We start from the raw sequence: 19,496 nt of genomic DNA on the forward strand, positions 1-19,496 counted from the left end.
CATTTTGCATTCATTAACGTCAGGTTTTTTTATGATGTCCGCCCACATACTACATTTAATATGTTGGATAATGACATTACCAAAACTGGGACACCAGGTTGACAGTGGGTAAATTGATGGTGTAGAGTTCTGTTATTAAATTAGCTACTAGCTCTCTTCAATATTGTAGCATACATATTTAACAGTTCTCACTGGGTCAAATCTAATGTACATTCACATTAGCATACAGTAGGTGAGCCAACGTTAAAAACACAACGGCAGCAGTCTGCAAATTTCCATCCATTTTCACAGTGAAATATAGGAAGTGCTATTGCCACCTTTGTGACCCTGGTTCCAATCCTTTTTGTATCAATCATACACACACACAAAAGGGAGGCCTCCCCGAGCACAGAGCTATTTCAGTATTACACTTTTGACCGTTTGTTATTCATCGCTTGAGCACTGAGGTGCTGACAGGCGTAACCTATTCTATTATTAGCCCGCTAAAAGTCCGGTTTAACGTGCCACGGGGAGATATTCCATCAGGGCAAATGACAGCCAGACCTTTTCACGGGATATAGGGGAAATTTTCTGCCTGACTAGAATAATCTTTAGAACGGTAAAAAAGCCAAGCGAGCAGGGGATAGGTGCGGCCAAAGGAACCCGAGCCGAACAAGACTCGAGACGGAGGCAAGCATTCGCCGCTGTAAATGAGGCCAATGCGCAAGTACTGAAAAAGTTCCTTTTTATTGGTATCACAATGAAAATATATATAATGATAATGAATTGCATTTTTACAGCGCTTTTCTAAGTACTCAAAGTGGTAAACAGTCGACGCCAGCGTCCTCACTTCCCACATTCGCAATGTTGGCAAGCTAACATTGACCGACTCATTTGGAGGCAATGTGGGGTTCAGTCTGTATCTTTCCGAAGGACAGGTTGACATGTGGACAGGAGGAGCCGGGATTCGAACTGTCGATCCGCAAATCATTGGACGACCTGTTCTACCTCCTCGAGCCACAGCCGCCCCATATATTTTTCTTTCATATTAATCGTTTAATATTAATGTTATATTACCATTGAAATCATAGTATTTTGCCAGTTCTTTTGGGGGCCGGCCCACTTGCAATATCCTCACGGCCCACAAGTGGGTGCCGGGCCCACGGTTTGAGCAAACGCCGTCCTACACACTTAGATCTGCACGGGTCAGAAAAGCGACATGGCGCTCGCAAAGAGGGGTCGCGACTCACCACGGATAAAATATTGATGCTGTATATCTTAGCCAGCGAATAACCCCGACACACGCCAAGAACAACTGTTCGCATGTGTGAGACGCATGCGAGCGCTAGAGCGTATGAATAATAATTCGGGGACCGCCATCTGTTCTTTGATGCTGACGAGATGTCGCGATCCCTGTCAGGCGCGATGAGGGCACGGCGCCGTTGAAGGACAGAGTACGGTTAAATAATATTTAAAACCCCAGATGTGTCGGCTGGCACTGTGTTAGCGTTGCTGTCGGGCAGAAACCTCGTATTTCAAAAATTATATTTGTAAATGAATACCCTACTTCTGTGGTTTTCAACCTCTTTCGAAGGACCATTATTTAGTTGGCATTAGAGCCACAGACCACCATTTGATGACATTTAGCCTCTCAGACCCCAAAAACTATTTTTTTAATTGTTGGCTAACTTAAGATTATCTCATTCTCCACAATTCCATCATCGCTGTATTGATGTGGAAGAGAGATAACAGGCAAATGTTTATCAAAGTTACAATTCTTCTACATTTTGGTTTCATTTTGCAATATCATCAGTTACAGATCTATAAGGGTCTGTTGGTTCCCTAAACTATCCATCTTTTAGCTGGGGACCACCTGGAACAAATTTCATTTAGCCTTTGCCACAGGGTGACATGAACAAACTTAAGTTAGAAAATGTACGAAGCAAACAAGTCTAACTCCAACAACACCCCGACAAGGGGACAAGAACTGCCATCAGAACCCCAACATACACACAGTACCACCGGCAGAGGAAGTCGTGTTCATGTAATGCATACGAGTATGCATTCAACTGTTGGTTTTGGTCTACCTGGGGAGAGGCAGCAGATGAAAAGGAATTTTTTTTTAAGAAGACAAAAGATTTTTTTCCTTTTTTTTGGTTGAGCAATACAGATACAGTCATATATCTACAGTACCACTGGTGCTCACCGGACCACTGATTGAAAACCACTGCATTACTTCATCATCACACTACAGTGTCACACAAAAGTAGCAAAAAATAACATCTACTGTACAAGCTCACAGTGCGTCATAATTCGACACGTTGCGAGTTTGTACATCTGCAGACCCGGGCCTAAATGTCTCAATTGAAGAGCAGAGACCAACTACCACAATTGTATAAGCTATGTTGTATTAACGTACTCCACCATACAGATTGGTTCAATTGTATTAATAATAATTTGCTGACACTGCTGTGGTAGGAGACTAATGCCAAAACCATATAAAAGAATAACATCCAAAATCACTCTCTCAGTGTAATCACTGAGAGGCTTACTGATGATCCGGTTTTAAATGATGAAAGGTTTTAAAGCTATACTGTGTAAGTTCAACTAGTGGTCAGTAGCGGTATTGCTTTTTTCGGCCGTTTTTCGGCCGGAGTCGTCGAGGACCACCGCCGCGGACCACCGGAGCGGCGCCGCAAACCACCGCGACCGATAGTAATCCGTGGAGGGGTAGAACGCATGGTAGAACGTAATTTTCTGGCCAGGATTTGTGGATTAAGAGGTTAAAATCCTTCACCATGGTAAACACTGTAGCCAAGCGGAGGCGCTTCCTGGAGACCAGAGCAGATAAGCTGTGATTGGCCGGTAGTGTACCATGTGTGCATGATCGGCGATGTGATTGGGCAACGTATACACAACGTATACAGATGATGCAGATTACGTCATTTTGGCGCGAAATCCGGTCCACGGCCAGGATCATAGAAAACATATAAAGAGAAGGCTTCAGAAGCTGAAAATAACGGAGTGGGTGTTCTAAAACTTTAGCGATTTAACAGTTAGGACAATTTTAAGATTTGTTTTATAAAAAAAGTTACATGGTACAACTTTAAATATAGTATTGCATTTGCTCTCCTATAAACTTCAATGAGTCAAATATTGGATTATTGGCTCAGGAATGGAAAAAAAAAAAAAAAAAAGAAAAAAGAAAAAAAAGAGAAAAAGTTGGTGGGGTGATTCATTCTTTTTTTGGGGGAGAGGGGGGGTAAAATACTTTTACTTCTACTCCACTACATCTCGGATCCAAATAATGTACTTTTACTCCACTACATTTATTTGAAAACTTTAGTTACTAGTTACTTTGCAGATATAAATTCTAATATTATAAAACATACATAAACCACTTTTGCCTTATTTTATACCATGGCTATTTGAAAATAGCAGATCTAAAAGCTCACAATGCACGTTGTGAGCTTGTAGATTTTGTACTTTTACTTTTGGTACCTTAAGAACATTTTGATGCCGACACTTTTGTACTTTTACTCAAGTACATTTTGAATTCCGGACTTTTACTTGTAGGAGAGTATTTCTACATTGCATAATTTACTTACATTTACTTTTACTTAAGTAAAATATAGCACTTTTTCCACCACTGAACACAAGCTTGTGACATCAACAACAACATGGGATCCACTGGGAACACAGGCTGTTTATTTTTCTACATGATCCATTCCCTGAAAGGTATAACCAGGGACATGCTGGGCCCCTGATTCAGCCCAGGAAAAAAAGTTGGAGAGGCCCTCATTGCGCGCTATAGAGAGACATCTCTCTCTATAGCACTGCTGCTGCTACTCAAAGATTTGCCATTTCAGATCATGACAAGTGACAAGCCAGTGGGCCAATTACATGAGTTATATTTCGTCGTTGTCGGGTGGAAACCTTGTATGTCCAAAACCGTTTGTTTTGTATTTATCATTTTAAAAATGATCTAAACTAGTGAAAACAGACGATCTACAGTAGATCTGCTGTTTTCACTACTTTTGTGCGACGGCCTTGTATGATGAAGCAGGGCTTTGCTTTGCGAAAAAATCTACACATTTGAAACTTGGAGTTTCTGCCCGACAGTGGCCGGCCTGGATCGGCCGGGAATGAACCGGCCGTTCGGGAGTTGTCCCGCTTTTCCCAATGGCCAGCACGTCCCTGGGTATAACAAAACAACCATGTTGGACGTACGAGGTTTCTACCCGACAGCGACGGACAGAGGGGAGGAGTATCTATGGTTAAATAATAGAAAAACACCCACGCGTGTGTCTGCCGGCCCCCACCTATACAGTAAATATGGACGGTCCACAGCCACGCACACACACACCTGCTGCAAGGAAAACCTATTAGATTAAGTGGCAGTTCTCTGGAATATAAATATACGCCCGAGTTAATGGAACAGCTGACGGTCTATTCTGGGGGGCCTGATCGCTCTGGGAGGGTAGCACCACCACCCCACACCCTTCTCCCTCCTCCCCTCGCTCCCAGCAAACTGAGTCAATTTCTACATCTGGAATGAGGTTATCCCAGGGGGTCTGCTACACCCCGCTTGTGCCTCCCAGCACAGGGGGAGGGAGGGAGGGAGGGGGGAGGGAGGGGGATGCATCGGTGTGTGTGAGACGCCTTAGGTTTGCGTGCGTGTGTGTGCGTGCGTGTGTGTGTGTGTTTGTACTTGTATTACTATAATTGTAAGAACTCACGTGTCCCCACGAGTACAGTAGAATTTGAGAAATATTGTGACAATATTGTGAGGACCATTTTTCCTGGTCCGTCTGTTTGTGAACTGAGCTTGTGTGAACTGAGCGTTGGAGGCTGCGCAAAACAACTCCTACGTGCGTGTGGGTGCGTGTGTGTGGCGTGTGTGCTGTGTAGGTGTGTGTGTGTGCGTGTGTGTGCGTGTGGCGTGTGCGTGCGTATGTGCATGTGCATGTGCATGCGTGGGTGCATGACTCAACAGTGCCACTGTGGTCACCAGCGGTATTCATGCTACGGACAAAGCCAGCCACACACAGACATAACCATTCTGGAGGAGCGGCTGACCACCGCTCAAAAGAGATTCTTTCCTTTTGGGGTTAGGATTAGCCATTTAGAGGTTAGGTTTAGGGGTTGGGAGTTAGAGCTATGCCCGATTTTAATTGTCATTGCCGGTGTCGTGTATCAAAAATAGCTGTTCTACAAGATTGTGAGCCTAGATCGGCTATTTTGGGGGGCTTCGCGGTTAGTGATGACATTTTCGAAAGTAAAATGGCCATCCTAAAATGTGTCTGTCCTCACAAGTATATAAGTATAGTGAGTAACTGAGTATGCATGTGTGTGTGTGTGTGTGTGCATGCGTGTGTGACGCGTGCATGCATAATATCACATAATATTATGTGAGAAACACAGGGACCGAGGGGAAGATGAATTAAGCAGCTCAGCAAGCTTCTACACAGATTCTAGGAGACAGGACGGGGACACATGGGCGTCTTTATCTCTCCATCACCACATTCCATACGTCCTCCCTATACCGCCACAGCCGTCCTGCTGCGCTCCCATATGTCTGTTCGTTACGGAGTGTTTACACACATACTGTATCTGCAAATCTGCATAGCCCTGTACTCACATTATCATCAAAGAGAAAGTCTTTGATGTTGAACTTTGCTAGAACTTTGGGGGTTACACAGCTACTATCTGGCTGTGGTATCATTTCTTGTGTTACCGGTGGCGTTGTTTTCAGCGACGGCTATAAGGTACAGTATGGCAAGGTCACCTGAAACAGCATCAATATTGATAGCCAGCAAACACTCATTTCATGGTCTCGATCGGGGGGGTCTTCAAATATGTTCAGGCCAAGCTGAGAGAGAGATGAAGCGGGGACCCCAACTCCATATTGTTTAAAATTTGTTGCAGATTAAACTTTTCAATAGATTTCATATCACTTCATAGACTTGTCTTGTTTGACAGCACAATCATCAGAGTAGTGTAATGTAGAGTAAATTGATGTCTTGTTTGTTTGCCTCCACGTTATCCTTTCTATTAATATGTCAGATTCACGTTAATGCCCGCTTCATTAATGCCCCACTTCCCCGCACTAAAGTGGTGAAAATAGCTGATCTACAAGCACACAGTGTGTCCCATAGCGACGGGTTGTGAGCTTATAGATCTGCTTTTATTAACTATTTGACTGCAAACATTGTTTTTCGACTTATGTCGTTCCCTGCCACGTTTTCAGAGATTTTCACTTACCTTTGAAAAATCATAGAATATTCCACAATGCTAAGATTTCCCAGGAGGGTTCTTCCACCACTCGTCCCATAGACTAACTCTAAGGCTTTCCAAAACAAAAGTGAACGCTGGTTTTGTTTCTGATTACATCATCAATGTGTCAGGTGACTTTCCGGTTACCCCGGAAATAATTACTGACCCATAAGCTAGCGAACAGCGTATTCAAGAGTAAAAAATAAGCAACTTGTCAAACTCAGCGGCGGCCGGCTGGACCACGTGCAACTCGGTTTACGGCATTAAATGAGTTAATATGTTAATATGAATACAACCAACCCAACAGCGACAACATAATACAGTATAAAACAACACATAAAACCACACATCTCACCTGGGTGTTGATTCTTATGGCGCCGATGGATGGAATCTCAAAGTAGTAACCTGTTAATAGAGGAGAGAGCATACAGTCAATATGCTGCTGCTGCATCATCATCATGACAGTCAAGCAGTCGTACAACACCACCGTGGACACACTCACACTTTCTATGTTCACTAATGCGCCTAATGGTCATGAATACTGTACACACACCAAGTTGCACACGAAAGAAAATACAGCAAAAACGGTCCATTTGGGGAGTGAAATGGAATCCTTGTTGTTACATGCAACATCATCAGCACCAGGCAGTCAAGGTGCAGTGGTTGAAAGTAACTAAGTACATTTACTCAAATACGCTATGTTATTTGAGCATTTAATTTATGTATTTATTGTTTATACTTCTACTCCACTATACAGCTCAGAGGCAAATAGTGTACTCACTGTACTGGTTACTCCACTACAATTATTTGGCAGCTTTAGTTACTTTAGCAGATTTAGATTTACTTTAAATATACAAAATGTACATTAACCACTTAAACCCTAGTTTATACATGTACATATGCGACATGTTGTGAGCTTGCAGATATTTAAGGGCGGCAGAGGCTCAGGGGTAAAGTGGCCAGTAGAGCGGCCAGATGGGAACCGCGAGGTTCCCAGTTCGATTCCGGGCTCCCCCAGAGTTGGTGTCGAAGTGTCCTTGAGCAAGACCCTAATTGCTCTCGATGTGCAGGTTGGTGTCTTGCATTGTTGCCTCTGCCATCGGTGTATGAATGTGTGTGTGAATGGGTGAATGTAATGCACAAAAATAATGACTACTTTTAATTTAGGTAGCCTAGTTAATACTATTATTTTGATGCCAGTACTTTTGTACTTTCAGGTAACATTTTGAATAAAAGCCCTTTCCTCCAGAGTATTTCCATATTGTGGTAATGATACTATAACCTCTACTCAAGTAAAAAGATCTGTGGTACTTCTGTTCCACCACGGTCCATTCGTGGTATGAAAATCTAATCTTTTGGAGTTATTAGGTGCATGTAAACGTCATCAGTGTGAGCTGATCATGCAGGAGGTTATAGGCGAGTGGGGAGTCGTCCCTGCTGACCTCAGCCTCTCATCATTGTTCTGCAGGATGTAAATGGAACGGAGGACCGGGGAGGAGAGGAGGAGGGGAGGGGAGGGGGGCTCATTGGGAATGCTGCTGAGCCCCCAGGCGGGGAGAGAGCGCTGATTAGGGACGGAGAAGGAGAGCGGGCCGACTGGGTCAATAACCACCCGCTCCCACCGAGTTATTAAAGCCACGAGTGTTTATACAAAGAGGCGCGAAATGGAGAGACAACCTGCCCGGAATGTTAAGAGGCAGAGAGATGACTGTCGTTTATTTGGAGAACATTATGCACCCTCTTGCTACGGTGGCTTGTTGCACAGATGTTCTCGTTGCTTCGTTGGTATGGGTGTCCACGCGAGCCGTGCTACTTAGACTTGTACAGGGGCTTGGACAAACGTGTTTTATTGAGGCCTGCACGCGCGCACGCACGCACGCGCGCACCCACACATATTATAGCCGAAATAGCCGATCTAAAAGGTCAAGCTTGTAGATTGGCTATTTTCGGTGCAAGACACTCATGTTCAACCAAGTATAAAACTCGTGGGGACATTTGGCCGTAGCAAGCACAGTAATACTAGTAAGACGCCTCAGGGCGACATCGCGCCAATTCTTTGCCATCTGGCCAGTGATGTATATCGGACCAGTTACCCATATATGGAGACCCCTGGTACCCATATACAGTATGGAGATCCATGTACTGTATATGGAGATATGCTGTGAGAGCCCAAACATGCTTACTCAGTTATTCGTTAAGTGAAAGTCCTATGATGTCTATGACATCTGACATCATACCCTTTTATGCCCATACTGTACATGGATATCCCTGTCTGTAGACTCAGCCACACAGATATGGGTTGTCTTGGCCATCTGTCTTGGCCATAATATATGGACCTAAGGTCGCAACAAGTACACACATACACACACATGGACAGTCGCACACCCGTTTGCGACTGGCTTTTTTCCGGGAACACTGTTTGTCCTATTGCTTTTGGTTGCATAGTTGTGGGTCAATTGGTGACAAAGAGCACAGAGAGAGAATCAGTGTCACTGCAAAAACTTAGGATGTAATGTCCTCCTGCTATAGCTGAGCTGAGCTAAAACAGCACAGCACTACTTGTCACCAGGAAATGTGGAATTTTGGTGATTTATTTGCCTAATGAAAACCATCAACAGCCACCCGTTTCTCTCCCAACTTCATGGCTCTATTTGGGCATGTTTACGAACTGAACGCTGAACTACAACCACCATTGCCGTAAAAAATGAGGAGTCGGGTTCATATTCGCCGGCTATAGAATTGATTTGAAGTTTTCACTCGTAAAGTTTAATGTCCTGGAGGGTTCTGCCGTCCGTGAACCTCTCTGTGAGCTGCCTGGGGGCAGCGTGACTCAAAGACGCTGCTTATAGGGCAGTGGTTCCCAAACCTTTCAAATCAAGACCCAAAAGAAAGGTTTGCCCGGTAACCAAACTAGTGAAAATAGCAGATCTACAAGCACATAACACTGCGCTTTGCCCCGCGTTGTGACTTTATATATCGTCCATTTTCACTACTTCTTAATTATCATATTTGTGTGTTTATTTTAACATATTTATACACAATAATTTGAGCCCAGAACCAAGCCAGCCAGGCTCCCGGTGAAACGTGACCATAAAACATTTGATCAAAGAAATATTTGAACATCTCAAAACAAAGGCCAATTGCCTACTAATTCGTCAGCGTTATCCCCCCACCAGTGAGCAACAAGTGGTGTCTGTGTCTTGTTCAGACACACAGGGAGAAATGCGGGAGCCAAGAGAGAGAGAGAGAAAGAGACTTGTTTCTCCTTAAGAAGGGATTGCTTGCAGCTCAAACCAAGTGAGACAACAGCCAGTGGCCTGGCCTGGGATTTAAGAGAGAGAGAGAGAGAGAGAGAGAGAGAGAGAGAGAGAGAGAGAGAGAGAGAGAGAGAGAGAGAGAGAGAGAGAGAGAGAGAGAGAGAGAGAGAGAGGGATCTGTGTCCGTGTGTGTGTGTGTGTGTGTGTGTGTGTGTGTGTGTGTGTGTGTGTGTGTGTGTGTGTGTGTGTGTGTGTGTGTGTGTGCTTGTGAGTGTGAGTGTGAGTGTGAGTTTCAACACTTACAGTGTATCGTCGCTGTTTTGCAGAAACCTTGTAACTCCATGTTTCAACTTTTGACCCCCCTCCCCCTGTTTTCTGAAAAGTAACCGTTTTTTGGGCATACAAGGTTTCCGCCCGGCCGCGAGTATATTGGACATGCGTCTGTCATGGGCGAAGAGTTCTGCTGTTCCACTGTGTCAACTGTCAAAGAGCTATCTGCCTCTGTTCTGAAGGGTTACGGCGTTCCACTGTGTCAGAGAGCAACAGTAGCATGCCTCTGTTCGGCTGTGATACCACAGAGCAATAAGTAGTGCTAGATGTAAGCAGGGGCGTCACTAGGGGTAGGAAAGTGGGACTGAGTTACTAGGGCCCAAGGTGGTAGAGGGGCCTTAATTATTTTATACTTTAGCTATTGAAAAATAGCAGATATACAAGCTCACAGCGCGGCACCGAGTGCCACGCTGCAAGCTTGTAGATCTGCTATTTTTGAAAAGTTGTGAAAATGTGTGCAAATCTTTGAATATATGTATTTTTTAAGCGAACATTTGTAACACAAATTTTGCTTCTGGGTGGGTCCCTGGAACTCAATATTTTGAGATGGGGTTCCGTGCCAAATACATACCATTTTGGGGGTCCTTTACATGAAAAGGTTTGAGCTCCACTGACATAGAAACACAGGTTTTTCCAAAAAAAAAGACTTTCACGATTTTTCAAAAATAGCAGATCTACAAGCTCGCAGCGCGGCACTCGGTGCCGCGCTGTGAGCTTGTATATCTGCTATTTTTCAATAGTTAAAGCACAGGGGCCCGCAGTGAATCCTTGTACCCAGGGCCCAGAATTTGGTGCGACACCCCTGGATGTAAGGGCAGCTCCTCCGAGGCCCAGCCTTGTCAACACCATTGTCTGCCACAGAAACCTTGGTTGGCTGCTGGTGATCTGCCGCTCCGCCACTGAGCAGCAGAGTGAGCATGTTGGCACCGAGGCCTGATCCCGGACTTCTACCAGTCTGACAGAGGGATGACACAGTTATCACCCCACTGCCAGAATACTCCTGTTAATTAATAACAACGGGTGAGTGTGTGCGCGCGTGTGTGTGTGTGTGTGTGTGTGTGTGTGTGTGTGTGTCTGTGTACTTGTGTTGCTATGCTTGTGAGGACCAACATGTCCCCACACGTGTCGTCGAATTTGAGACATAGACATTGGGAGGAGCATTTTCCCGGTCCCCATAAGAGAAATGGTTCTTTTATGGTTAAATGTCGGGTGGAAACCTCATTATATCCAAAACTGTTACTTTTCAGGATTGAAATTCAAAAGTAGCAAAAGTATAACAGATCCAGCATGTGGATCTGCTACTTTTGAAACTTTTAGTGTGACACTCTAGCATCAAGCAGGGTGTTAATTCACGGGGGGGAAAAACACTAAAAGTTAGAATATGGAGTTAAGACAGCAACGATTTAGTTCACCATTGCATTTTTATAGTAAGTGTAAACTCTGCCATCCACTTGACTTAGAAGGATTTTAAAACTATACTTGTTATAGTTAATGTTATAGTGCTCAGTGTGAATGGCCTTATTATAGGCTTATTAATACTTTTAGAGTTTAGGCCTAGAGGCTTTTTATATTTACATGGAGGCCGATGTCATGCACCGACAGATATCGGATCTACAATCTCAGGTTACAAGCTTGTAGATCGTCTATTTTCATCTATGTCCTCAAAAGTATAGTAATAAATTGTGTGCGTGCGTGCGTGCGTGCGTGCGTGCGTGCGTGCGTGCGTGCGTGCGTGCGTGCGTGTCTGTGAGTGGGAATGGTGGGGCTACTTCTGAATCTCTTGGCTCAACTGGCAATGAACTAATCTGGAGCAGTTAGCTCCAGGTGAGACAGCCACAGGCCTGGTTGAAGTAGCAGCATGGCCTAGATTATCTACCAAATCCAGAGTCCAAGACAGCAGATAACAGGTAGAAAGGTATTCTGATCACGACGTGAAAACAACAGAAGGATTTTACGTCTCAACATGGCAGAGCAACACGTTGTGAGATTTGACATCTGCAATTTTTTGTTGTATGACGTCTGGCGTGCCACCAAGTATAGTGTGAATACCCCTTACATGAGTCATATGGATGATCTAATGGTTTGGCTTTTTTAAATGAGTCATATGGATGATCTGATGGTTTGGCTGCAGATAACTATTCCATAATCCGAATGCTACCGGTATGTGTGACGGAAGCGTTTGAATATGGTGGGAGGCAACAGTCTGACTCGTGACTCGTGAGACTACTGTAGTTTGGCTGGAGCACGCGCCGAGACCCCCAACTGTTTTAACATGGCCTGGGGTTGCTGCATAATTTCAGGGTTCCGGATATAGTGTCACGCTGAGATCAAGAACAACTCCAGTGTATAAAGACTTCACTCACTGGCACTTTGTAAGGGTATACAGTATGGGTGGGTTTTTGTTTTGTTTGTGTAAAAAAACAAACCTACTTAAAGTGATAGTTCACATATCTTTGACATAAAGCTGTGTGAAATACTTGCCATTAAAACAGTGGTTAAACATGTATTAATTGATTACCAGAGTCCCGTGGTCAGAGTTCTGGTCAGTTTTAGCTGAATATTAAGTAGTTCCAATGGGGTGGGGGCCATTTGGCGAGACCCAATCATTGAAAATAGATGAATCCACAAAACTAGCGTCATTTGCATTGTTGGCATATTTCTACCATACAGAGCGATGTTTCGTTCTGATCAGCTGACTGCAAAGCACCTTGTTTTGGGGAAATACGTTGCAGCGGCGTAGTGATACTGGACACAAAAAATAGTACCATGTGACAGAGGGGTCAAAGTTGAACGAACGTTGGTCTATTTGGTAGAAATAGGTCAACAATACAAATGACGCTAGTTTTGTGGATTCATCTATTTTTAATGATTGGGTCTTGAGCCCCTGCCAAATCACCGGAACTACTTTATATTCATCTAAAACTGACCAGAACTCTGACCACGGGACTCTGGTAATGGATTAATACATTTGTAACCACTATTTTAATGGCAAGTATTTCACACAGCTTCATGTAAAAAATAGGTGAACTATCACTTTAAGGGCCTACTTAACCTACTTAAGGGCCTACTATCTTGAAAAGCATTCGTGGCCCACTTTTCAGAGCATATTTATTTTAATGATCATTCAATCCACTGTGTTCTGAATTGGATCAATCGAACCAACATAATAAACTTAAGTATATTCACATTTTTCAATGTTTAAAAGAAAAGATATACCATCCTTTTTATATTATTGTTATATTATCATTTAAGTGTTTTGACAATTATTTTGGGGGCCCACTTGTAATACCCTTACGGCCCACAGGTTGATGGCTGATGTAGAGGGCTGTGTGTGGAAAAACTTTAGTCTCATTCAGCCAGGCAGCATTTCCACCAGCACCCCCACATGATCAGCTGGACTCATAATTGGCTATTGACAATAGAACAGTGAAGTCATGACGTGACTCGCTCATCCCCTGGTTCCATGGAAGTAATTCTCTATGGAGAATAACATTGGGTCATCTTAAATCGTCTCATATAAGCATTGTGGTCCAAAAATAAACAAACGGTCTTTGCGATATTGTCGGCGAGGTGGATCTATATGGGTTTATGATAGTCAGTCACTCATAAGTGATAAAGCCTGTTTCTAGCGAAAATGTAACTAATTCGGCGACAGTAACATTACCGTTTTTTCACCATCAGTTGATTCTTCATATCCATATGAGTCAAACCTCTGAGATAATTTGTTTAAAATTGGAACACAGTTCTTATATGACGCGATATGAAAAAGGTCAATGGGAATTCAGAATTGGGGAAGAAAACCGCGAACCAGGTAGGATGTGTAAATTACATCACACTTCACTACTCTATAACGTTCACAAATAGTGACCACAGCTACCTTATTATCATTGGTGGACAGTACCAAAGTACATTGATTTGCTTTGCAATGTGAACGGAGTGGTTTGTTGCCAATGAAGGATTTCATAAGATAAAATTATAAGACGAAAAAACACTCCATTCCCTTTGCAAAGTATTGGCAGAATTAAGGTTTGGTGGGGACGCCCTATTTTCACTATTATTTATATTTTTGGATAATTTCTGGAAAATCTCTTACTCCAGTACCTTAACACAAGTACATATTTGACCGAGCAACCTTGAAGTCGAGTTGAGTAACATTTGACCAGGAATATCCATACTTTGACTCCAGTACTGGGGCCATGAGTTCTTTGGCAGCCTCTGCTTATAATCAGCACCATTGTTGACCATCATCCACCCACCTTTATTGGCACAGGCGATCCACTGCAGTGGAGTGACGTCGTAGTTATGCTGGCCCACAGAGAAGGTGAACACACGAACCTGGGAGGACAAACACACTACAATGAGACCAAGAGAGAGACACAGCAACTACCTATAAATCATGTGTCTTCAACAGGGGGTCCGCGGCATCCCTATTTTGAAAGGAACATTGGTCGGAAATAGGGTCAGGGTACTAAAGTATCGTTCGATTTTCAATAGGAATTCAATTTTAAAAAATCATTTTTCTCTCAATTTTCTAATTTTCCAGCTCCCCATAAAATCAAATATTGGTTCATTTTTCCAATTTTCTAGCTTGCAAAAAAATCAGGAAAATGCTTCAATTTTGCTTCAATTTTTTAAATGTGTGATTCGTCTTTGTCATTATTTGATTTGGAACCGACAAAGGAAAAACATCTTTAAAAAAGGTATTTTTCATTTTTTACCACATTACGAATATCAAAAAATTGACCAATTTTTTAAATTTTCTAGCTTGCAAAAAAATCAGGAAAATGCTTCAATTTTTTAAATGTGTGATTCATATTTGTCATTATTTGATTTGGAACCGACAAAGGAAAAACATCTTTAAAAAAGGTATTTTTCATTTTTTTACCACATTACGAATATCAAAAAATGGACCAATTTTTCCAATTTTCTAGCTTGCAAAAACATCAGGAAAATGCTTAAATTTTTTAAATGTGTGATTCGTCTTTGTCATTATTTGATTTGGAACCGACAAAGGAAAAACATCTTGAAAAAGGTATTTCTTAATTTCTTACCCCATTACAACAATCAAAAAATGGGCCCATTTTTCCAATTTTCTAGCCCACAAAAAAATCAGGAAAATGCTTAAAATTTGCTCAATTTTTTGAATGTGTGATTCATATTTTGGCATTATTTGATTTGGAACCGACAAACAAAAAATAGGCCCATTATTCAATTTTCAAGTCCAGGAAAGAAATCGTCATCATGAATGTCACGTGACCACGTGTCAAGTCACATGGTACACAACTTCAAAATAAAAGCTGTAGGCTAGTCTAACATCCAAGTAATAGGATCAACATGCAGGCAGGCAGGGGGTCCATGAGGGGTTTACAAGGGGGTCCATGGCTGGTTCCCAAAGTGTGGTTTGCGGACCCCCAGGGTTTCTATGGCTGGTTCACAACAGCCTGGTACACGTACAGCCATGGCTGGTTCCCAAAGTGTAGTTCGGGGACCTCTTGAGGTCCATGACGGATTTCCAAGGGGGTCCATGGCTGGTTAGCAATAAATGTGGTTCGGGGACCTCTGGGGGTCCCTGAGGGGTTTCCAAAGGGGTCCATGGCTGGTTAGCAATAAGTGTAATTGCGACCGTAGGTCGCTACTTACTATCACAGCCTGCACAAACTGTCCGTCTGTCTGTCTGTCTGTCTGTCTGTCTGTCCCTCTGTCTGTCACACCTCACACGTCACACTATTGCCCTGCTCATATCTCCGCAACCGTTGGCCCGATCCATGCCAAATTTTGCACACACGCTCCTTGCCTGCCAAACTACAACCTCCATGGACCCCCGACCTCCAGGGACCCCCAGGTCCCTGGGGGACCCCCAGATGTAAAAAATGACCAAATATGCAAAAATGACCAAATGACCACCCCAACGGGGCTGCTCACGGGGAATTCCCGGGGACCACCGACTCCTGCTGCTCCAGAACGGATGCCAAAGTGGTGGCGCCCCCAGTGGAGGACCCCCTCCACTGCAGCTCACATAAAATGCCGTAACTCGGGCTAGGAGCGTCCGGGAGAGCCGGGGCCGGTACCTATTCGTCCGCCAAGGCAACGCGGAGACCCCACCCCTCATTTCTCACATGGCCCTCTTCTAGCGCCACCATGAGGCCGATTCTTGCTAAACACATTTTTGGACACTGCTCCTACAGATTTTGCCCTAAAATCACGCACATCGGTACACAGTATGTCTACACATTGCCCACACAACTAGGAACCAATGGCAGTTACAGCCCTCTTTGTGTATACATGTGACCTACGGTCGCTTATCTCCCGATTAGGGAGTCTTACTGGTAGTGTAATAGGTGAAATAGTGTAATAGTGCATTACTTGTAATATTGAAATAGCATAAATGTTATTGCGACCGTTATGTCGCAGTTACTATCAAAACCTCGACCAGCTGTGAGTCCGTCCGTCCGTCCGTCCGTCCGTCCGTCCGTCCGTCCGTCCGTCCGTCCGTCCGTCCGTCCGTCCGTCAGTCAGTCAGTCAGTCTGTCTGTCTGTCTGTCACACGTCACACTTTTGCCCTGCTCATATCTCCGCAACCGTTGCCCAGATCCATGCCAAATTTTGCACACATACTCCTTGCCTGCCAAACCACAACCTCCACCCATCAATTCACACATGACCCTCTTCTAGCGCCACCATGAGGCCGATTCTTGCAAAACAAATTTTTGGACACAGCTCCTAAATTTTTTGTCCTAAAATCACGCAAATCGGTACACAGTATGTCTACACTCGTGTCATCAACATGGATCTGTCCCATATAGCGCCACCTTCAGGCCGATTTTTGAAAACACATTTTTGGACACTGCCCTAAAATCACCCTATTAGGGAGTCTTACTGGTAGTGTAATAGCGCAATAAGGGTAATAGTGTAATATTGTAATAAGTGTAATAATATAATAGTGTCATTGCGACCGTCAGGTTGCAGTTACTATCAAAACCTCCACCAGCTGTCAGTCTGTCAGTCAGTCTGTCAGTCAGACTTTCAGTCACACTTTTTCCCTTCTCATAGTGATTTTGGCTGCCAAACCACTACCCCCATTTCTCCCTCTTCTAGCGCCACCATGAGGCCGCTTCTTGCAAAACACATTTTTGGACACTGCTCCTACAAATTTTGCCCTAAAATCACGCAAAGCGGTACACAGTATGTCTACACTGGGTTGACACTGTCCAAGATAGCGCCACCATCAGGGCGATTTTTCAAAGACATTTTTGGACTCTGCTTTTACAGATTTTGCCGTAAAATCACGCAAAGCGTAAAATCACAGCAAAGCGTGATTTTAGGATGCCCTGATGGTGGCGCTATCTCGGACAGATCCATGCTGATGACATGAGTGTAGACATAATGTGTACCGCTTTACGTGATTTTAGGGCAGAATTTGTAGGAGCAGTGTCCAAAAAAGTATGTGTTTTGCAAGAAGCGGCCTCATGGTGGCGCTAGAAGAGGGAGAAATGGGGTAGTGGTTTGGCAGCCAAAACCACTATGAGAAGGGCAAAAGTGTGACTGAAAGTCTGACTGACAGACTGACTGACAGACTGACAGCTGGTGGAGGTTTTGATAAGAATGCACTATTACACTATTTCACCTATTACACTACCAGTAAGACTCCCTAATCGGGAGATAAGCGACCGTTGGTCGCTTATCTCCACAAAAAGGCCAAAAGTTTGTTTTACCAAAATCGTCCTGATGGTGGCGCTGGATGGGACAGATGCGTTTTGATTACATGACTGTAGAGATACTGTGCGATTTGTGTGATTTTAGGGCAAAATCTGTAGGAGCAGTGTCCAAAAATGTGTTTAAAAAAATCGGCCTGAAGGTGGCGCTAAATGGGACAGATCCATGTTGATGAGATGAGTGTAGACATACTGTGTAGCGATTTGCGTGATTTTAGGGCAAAGATTGTAGGAGCAGTGTCCAAAAATGTGTTTTAAAAAATCGGCCTGAAGGTGGCGCTATATGGGACAGATCCAAGTTGAGGACATGAGTGTAGACATACTGTGTACCGATTTGTGTGATTTTAGGGCAAAAATTTTAGGAGCAGTGTCCAAAAATGTGTTTTGCAGAATCGGCCTCATGGTGGCGCTAGAAGAGGGCCATATGAGAAATGAGAGGTGGGGTCTCCGCGCTGCCGAGGCGGACGAATAGGTACCGGCCCCGGCTCTCCCGGTCGCTCCTAGCCCGAGTTAAGGCATTTTATGTGAGCTGCAGTGGAGGGGGTCCTCCACTGGGGGCGCCACCACTTTTGCATCCGTTCTGGAGCACCAGGAGTCGGTGGTCCCCGGGAATTCCCCGTGAGCAGCCCCTTTGGGGTGGTCTTTTTTGCACATTTGGTCATTTTTTACACCTGGGGGCCCCCCAGGGACCTGGGGGTCCCTGGAGCTCCGGGGGTCCTTCGAGGTTGTAGTTTGGCAGGCAAGGAGTTTGTATGGAAATTTTGGCATGGATCGGGGCAACGGTGGCAGAGATATGAGTAGGGGGAAAGTGTGACGTGTGACGAGTGACGTGACGGAGGGAAGGACAGGCTGACGGCTGGTGGAGGTTTGGATAGTAGAGAGTGTAAAAGTAACTGCGACCTACTACGGTCGCAATTAAACACACTTATTGCTAACCAGCCATGGACCCCCTTGGAAACCCCTCAGGGACCCCCAGAGGTCCCCGAACCACACTTTGAGAACCAGCCATGGACCCCCTTGGAAATCCGTCATGGACCTCCAGAGGTCCCCGAACCACACTTTGGGAACCAGCCATGGCTGTACGTGTACCAGGCTGTTGTGAACCAGCCATAGAAACCCTGGGGGTCCCCAAACCACACTTTGGGAACCAGCCATGGACCCCCTTGTAAACCCCTCATGGACCCCCTGCCTGCCTGCATGTTGATCCTATTACTTGTTGGATGTTAGACTAGCCTACAGCTTTTATTTTGAAGTTGTGTACCATGTGACTTGACACGTGGTCACGTGACATTCATGATGACGATTTCTTTCCTGGACTTGAAAATTGAATAATGGGCCTATTTTTTGTTTGTCGGTTCCAAATCAAATAATGCCAAAATATGAATCACACATTCAAAAAATTGAGCAAATTTTAAGCATTTTCCTGACTTTTTTGTGGGCTAGAAAATTGGAAAAATGGGCCCATTTTTTGATTGTTGTAATGGGGTAAGAAATTAAGAAATACCTTTTTCAAGATGTTTTTCCTTTGTTGGTTCCAAATCAAATAATGACAAAGACGAATCACACATTTAAAAAATTGAAGCATTTTCCTGATTTCTTTGCAAGCTAGAACATTTGAAAAATTGGTCCATTTTTTGATATTCGTAATGTGGTAAAAAAATGAAAAATACCTTTTTTAAAGATGTTTTTCCTTTGTCGGTTCCAAATCAAATAATGACAAATATGAATCACACATTTAAAAAATTGAAGCATTTTCCTGATTTTTTTGCAAGCTAGAAAATTTAAAAAATTGGTCAATTTTTTGATATTCGTAATGTGGTAAAAAATGAAAAATACCTTTTTTAAAGATGTTTTTCCTTTGTCGGTTCCAAATCAAATAATGACAAAGACGAATCACACATTTAAAAAATTGAAGCAAAATTGAAGCATTTTCCTGATTTTT

General features: G+C 43.8%; 1 protein-coding gene across 1 annotated transcript in view; it reads right to left on the bottom strand.

The window, feature by feature from the left end:
• The window catches only part of cacna2d2a (calcium channel, voltage-dependent, alpha 2/delta subunit 2a), a gene marked incomplete at both ends in the record, with an annotated part of 322,235 nt that overhangs the window by 37,295 nt on the left and 265,444 nt on the right, over window positions 1–19,496 (bottom strand). The window contains 2 exons of the mRNA XM_080728771.1: window positions 6,611–6,660; window positions 14,099–14,177. Of these exons, the coding sequence (XP_080584897.1) occupies window positions 6,611–6,660; window positions 14,099–14,177 (129 nt within the window). The remainder of the gene's footprint in view (window positions 1–6,610; window positions 6,661–14,098; window positions 14,178–19,496) is intronic.

This window comes from Nannobrachium achirus (assembly GCF_963921795.1).
Source record: "Nannobrachium achirus genome assembly, chromosome: 6".
Classification (NCBI taxonomy): domain Eukaryota; kingdom Metazoa; phylum Chordata; class Actinopteri; order Myctophiformes; family Myctophidae; genus Nannobrachium; species Nannobrachium achirus.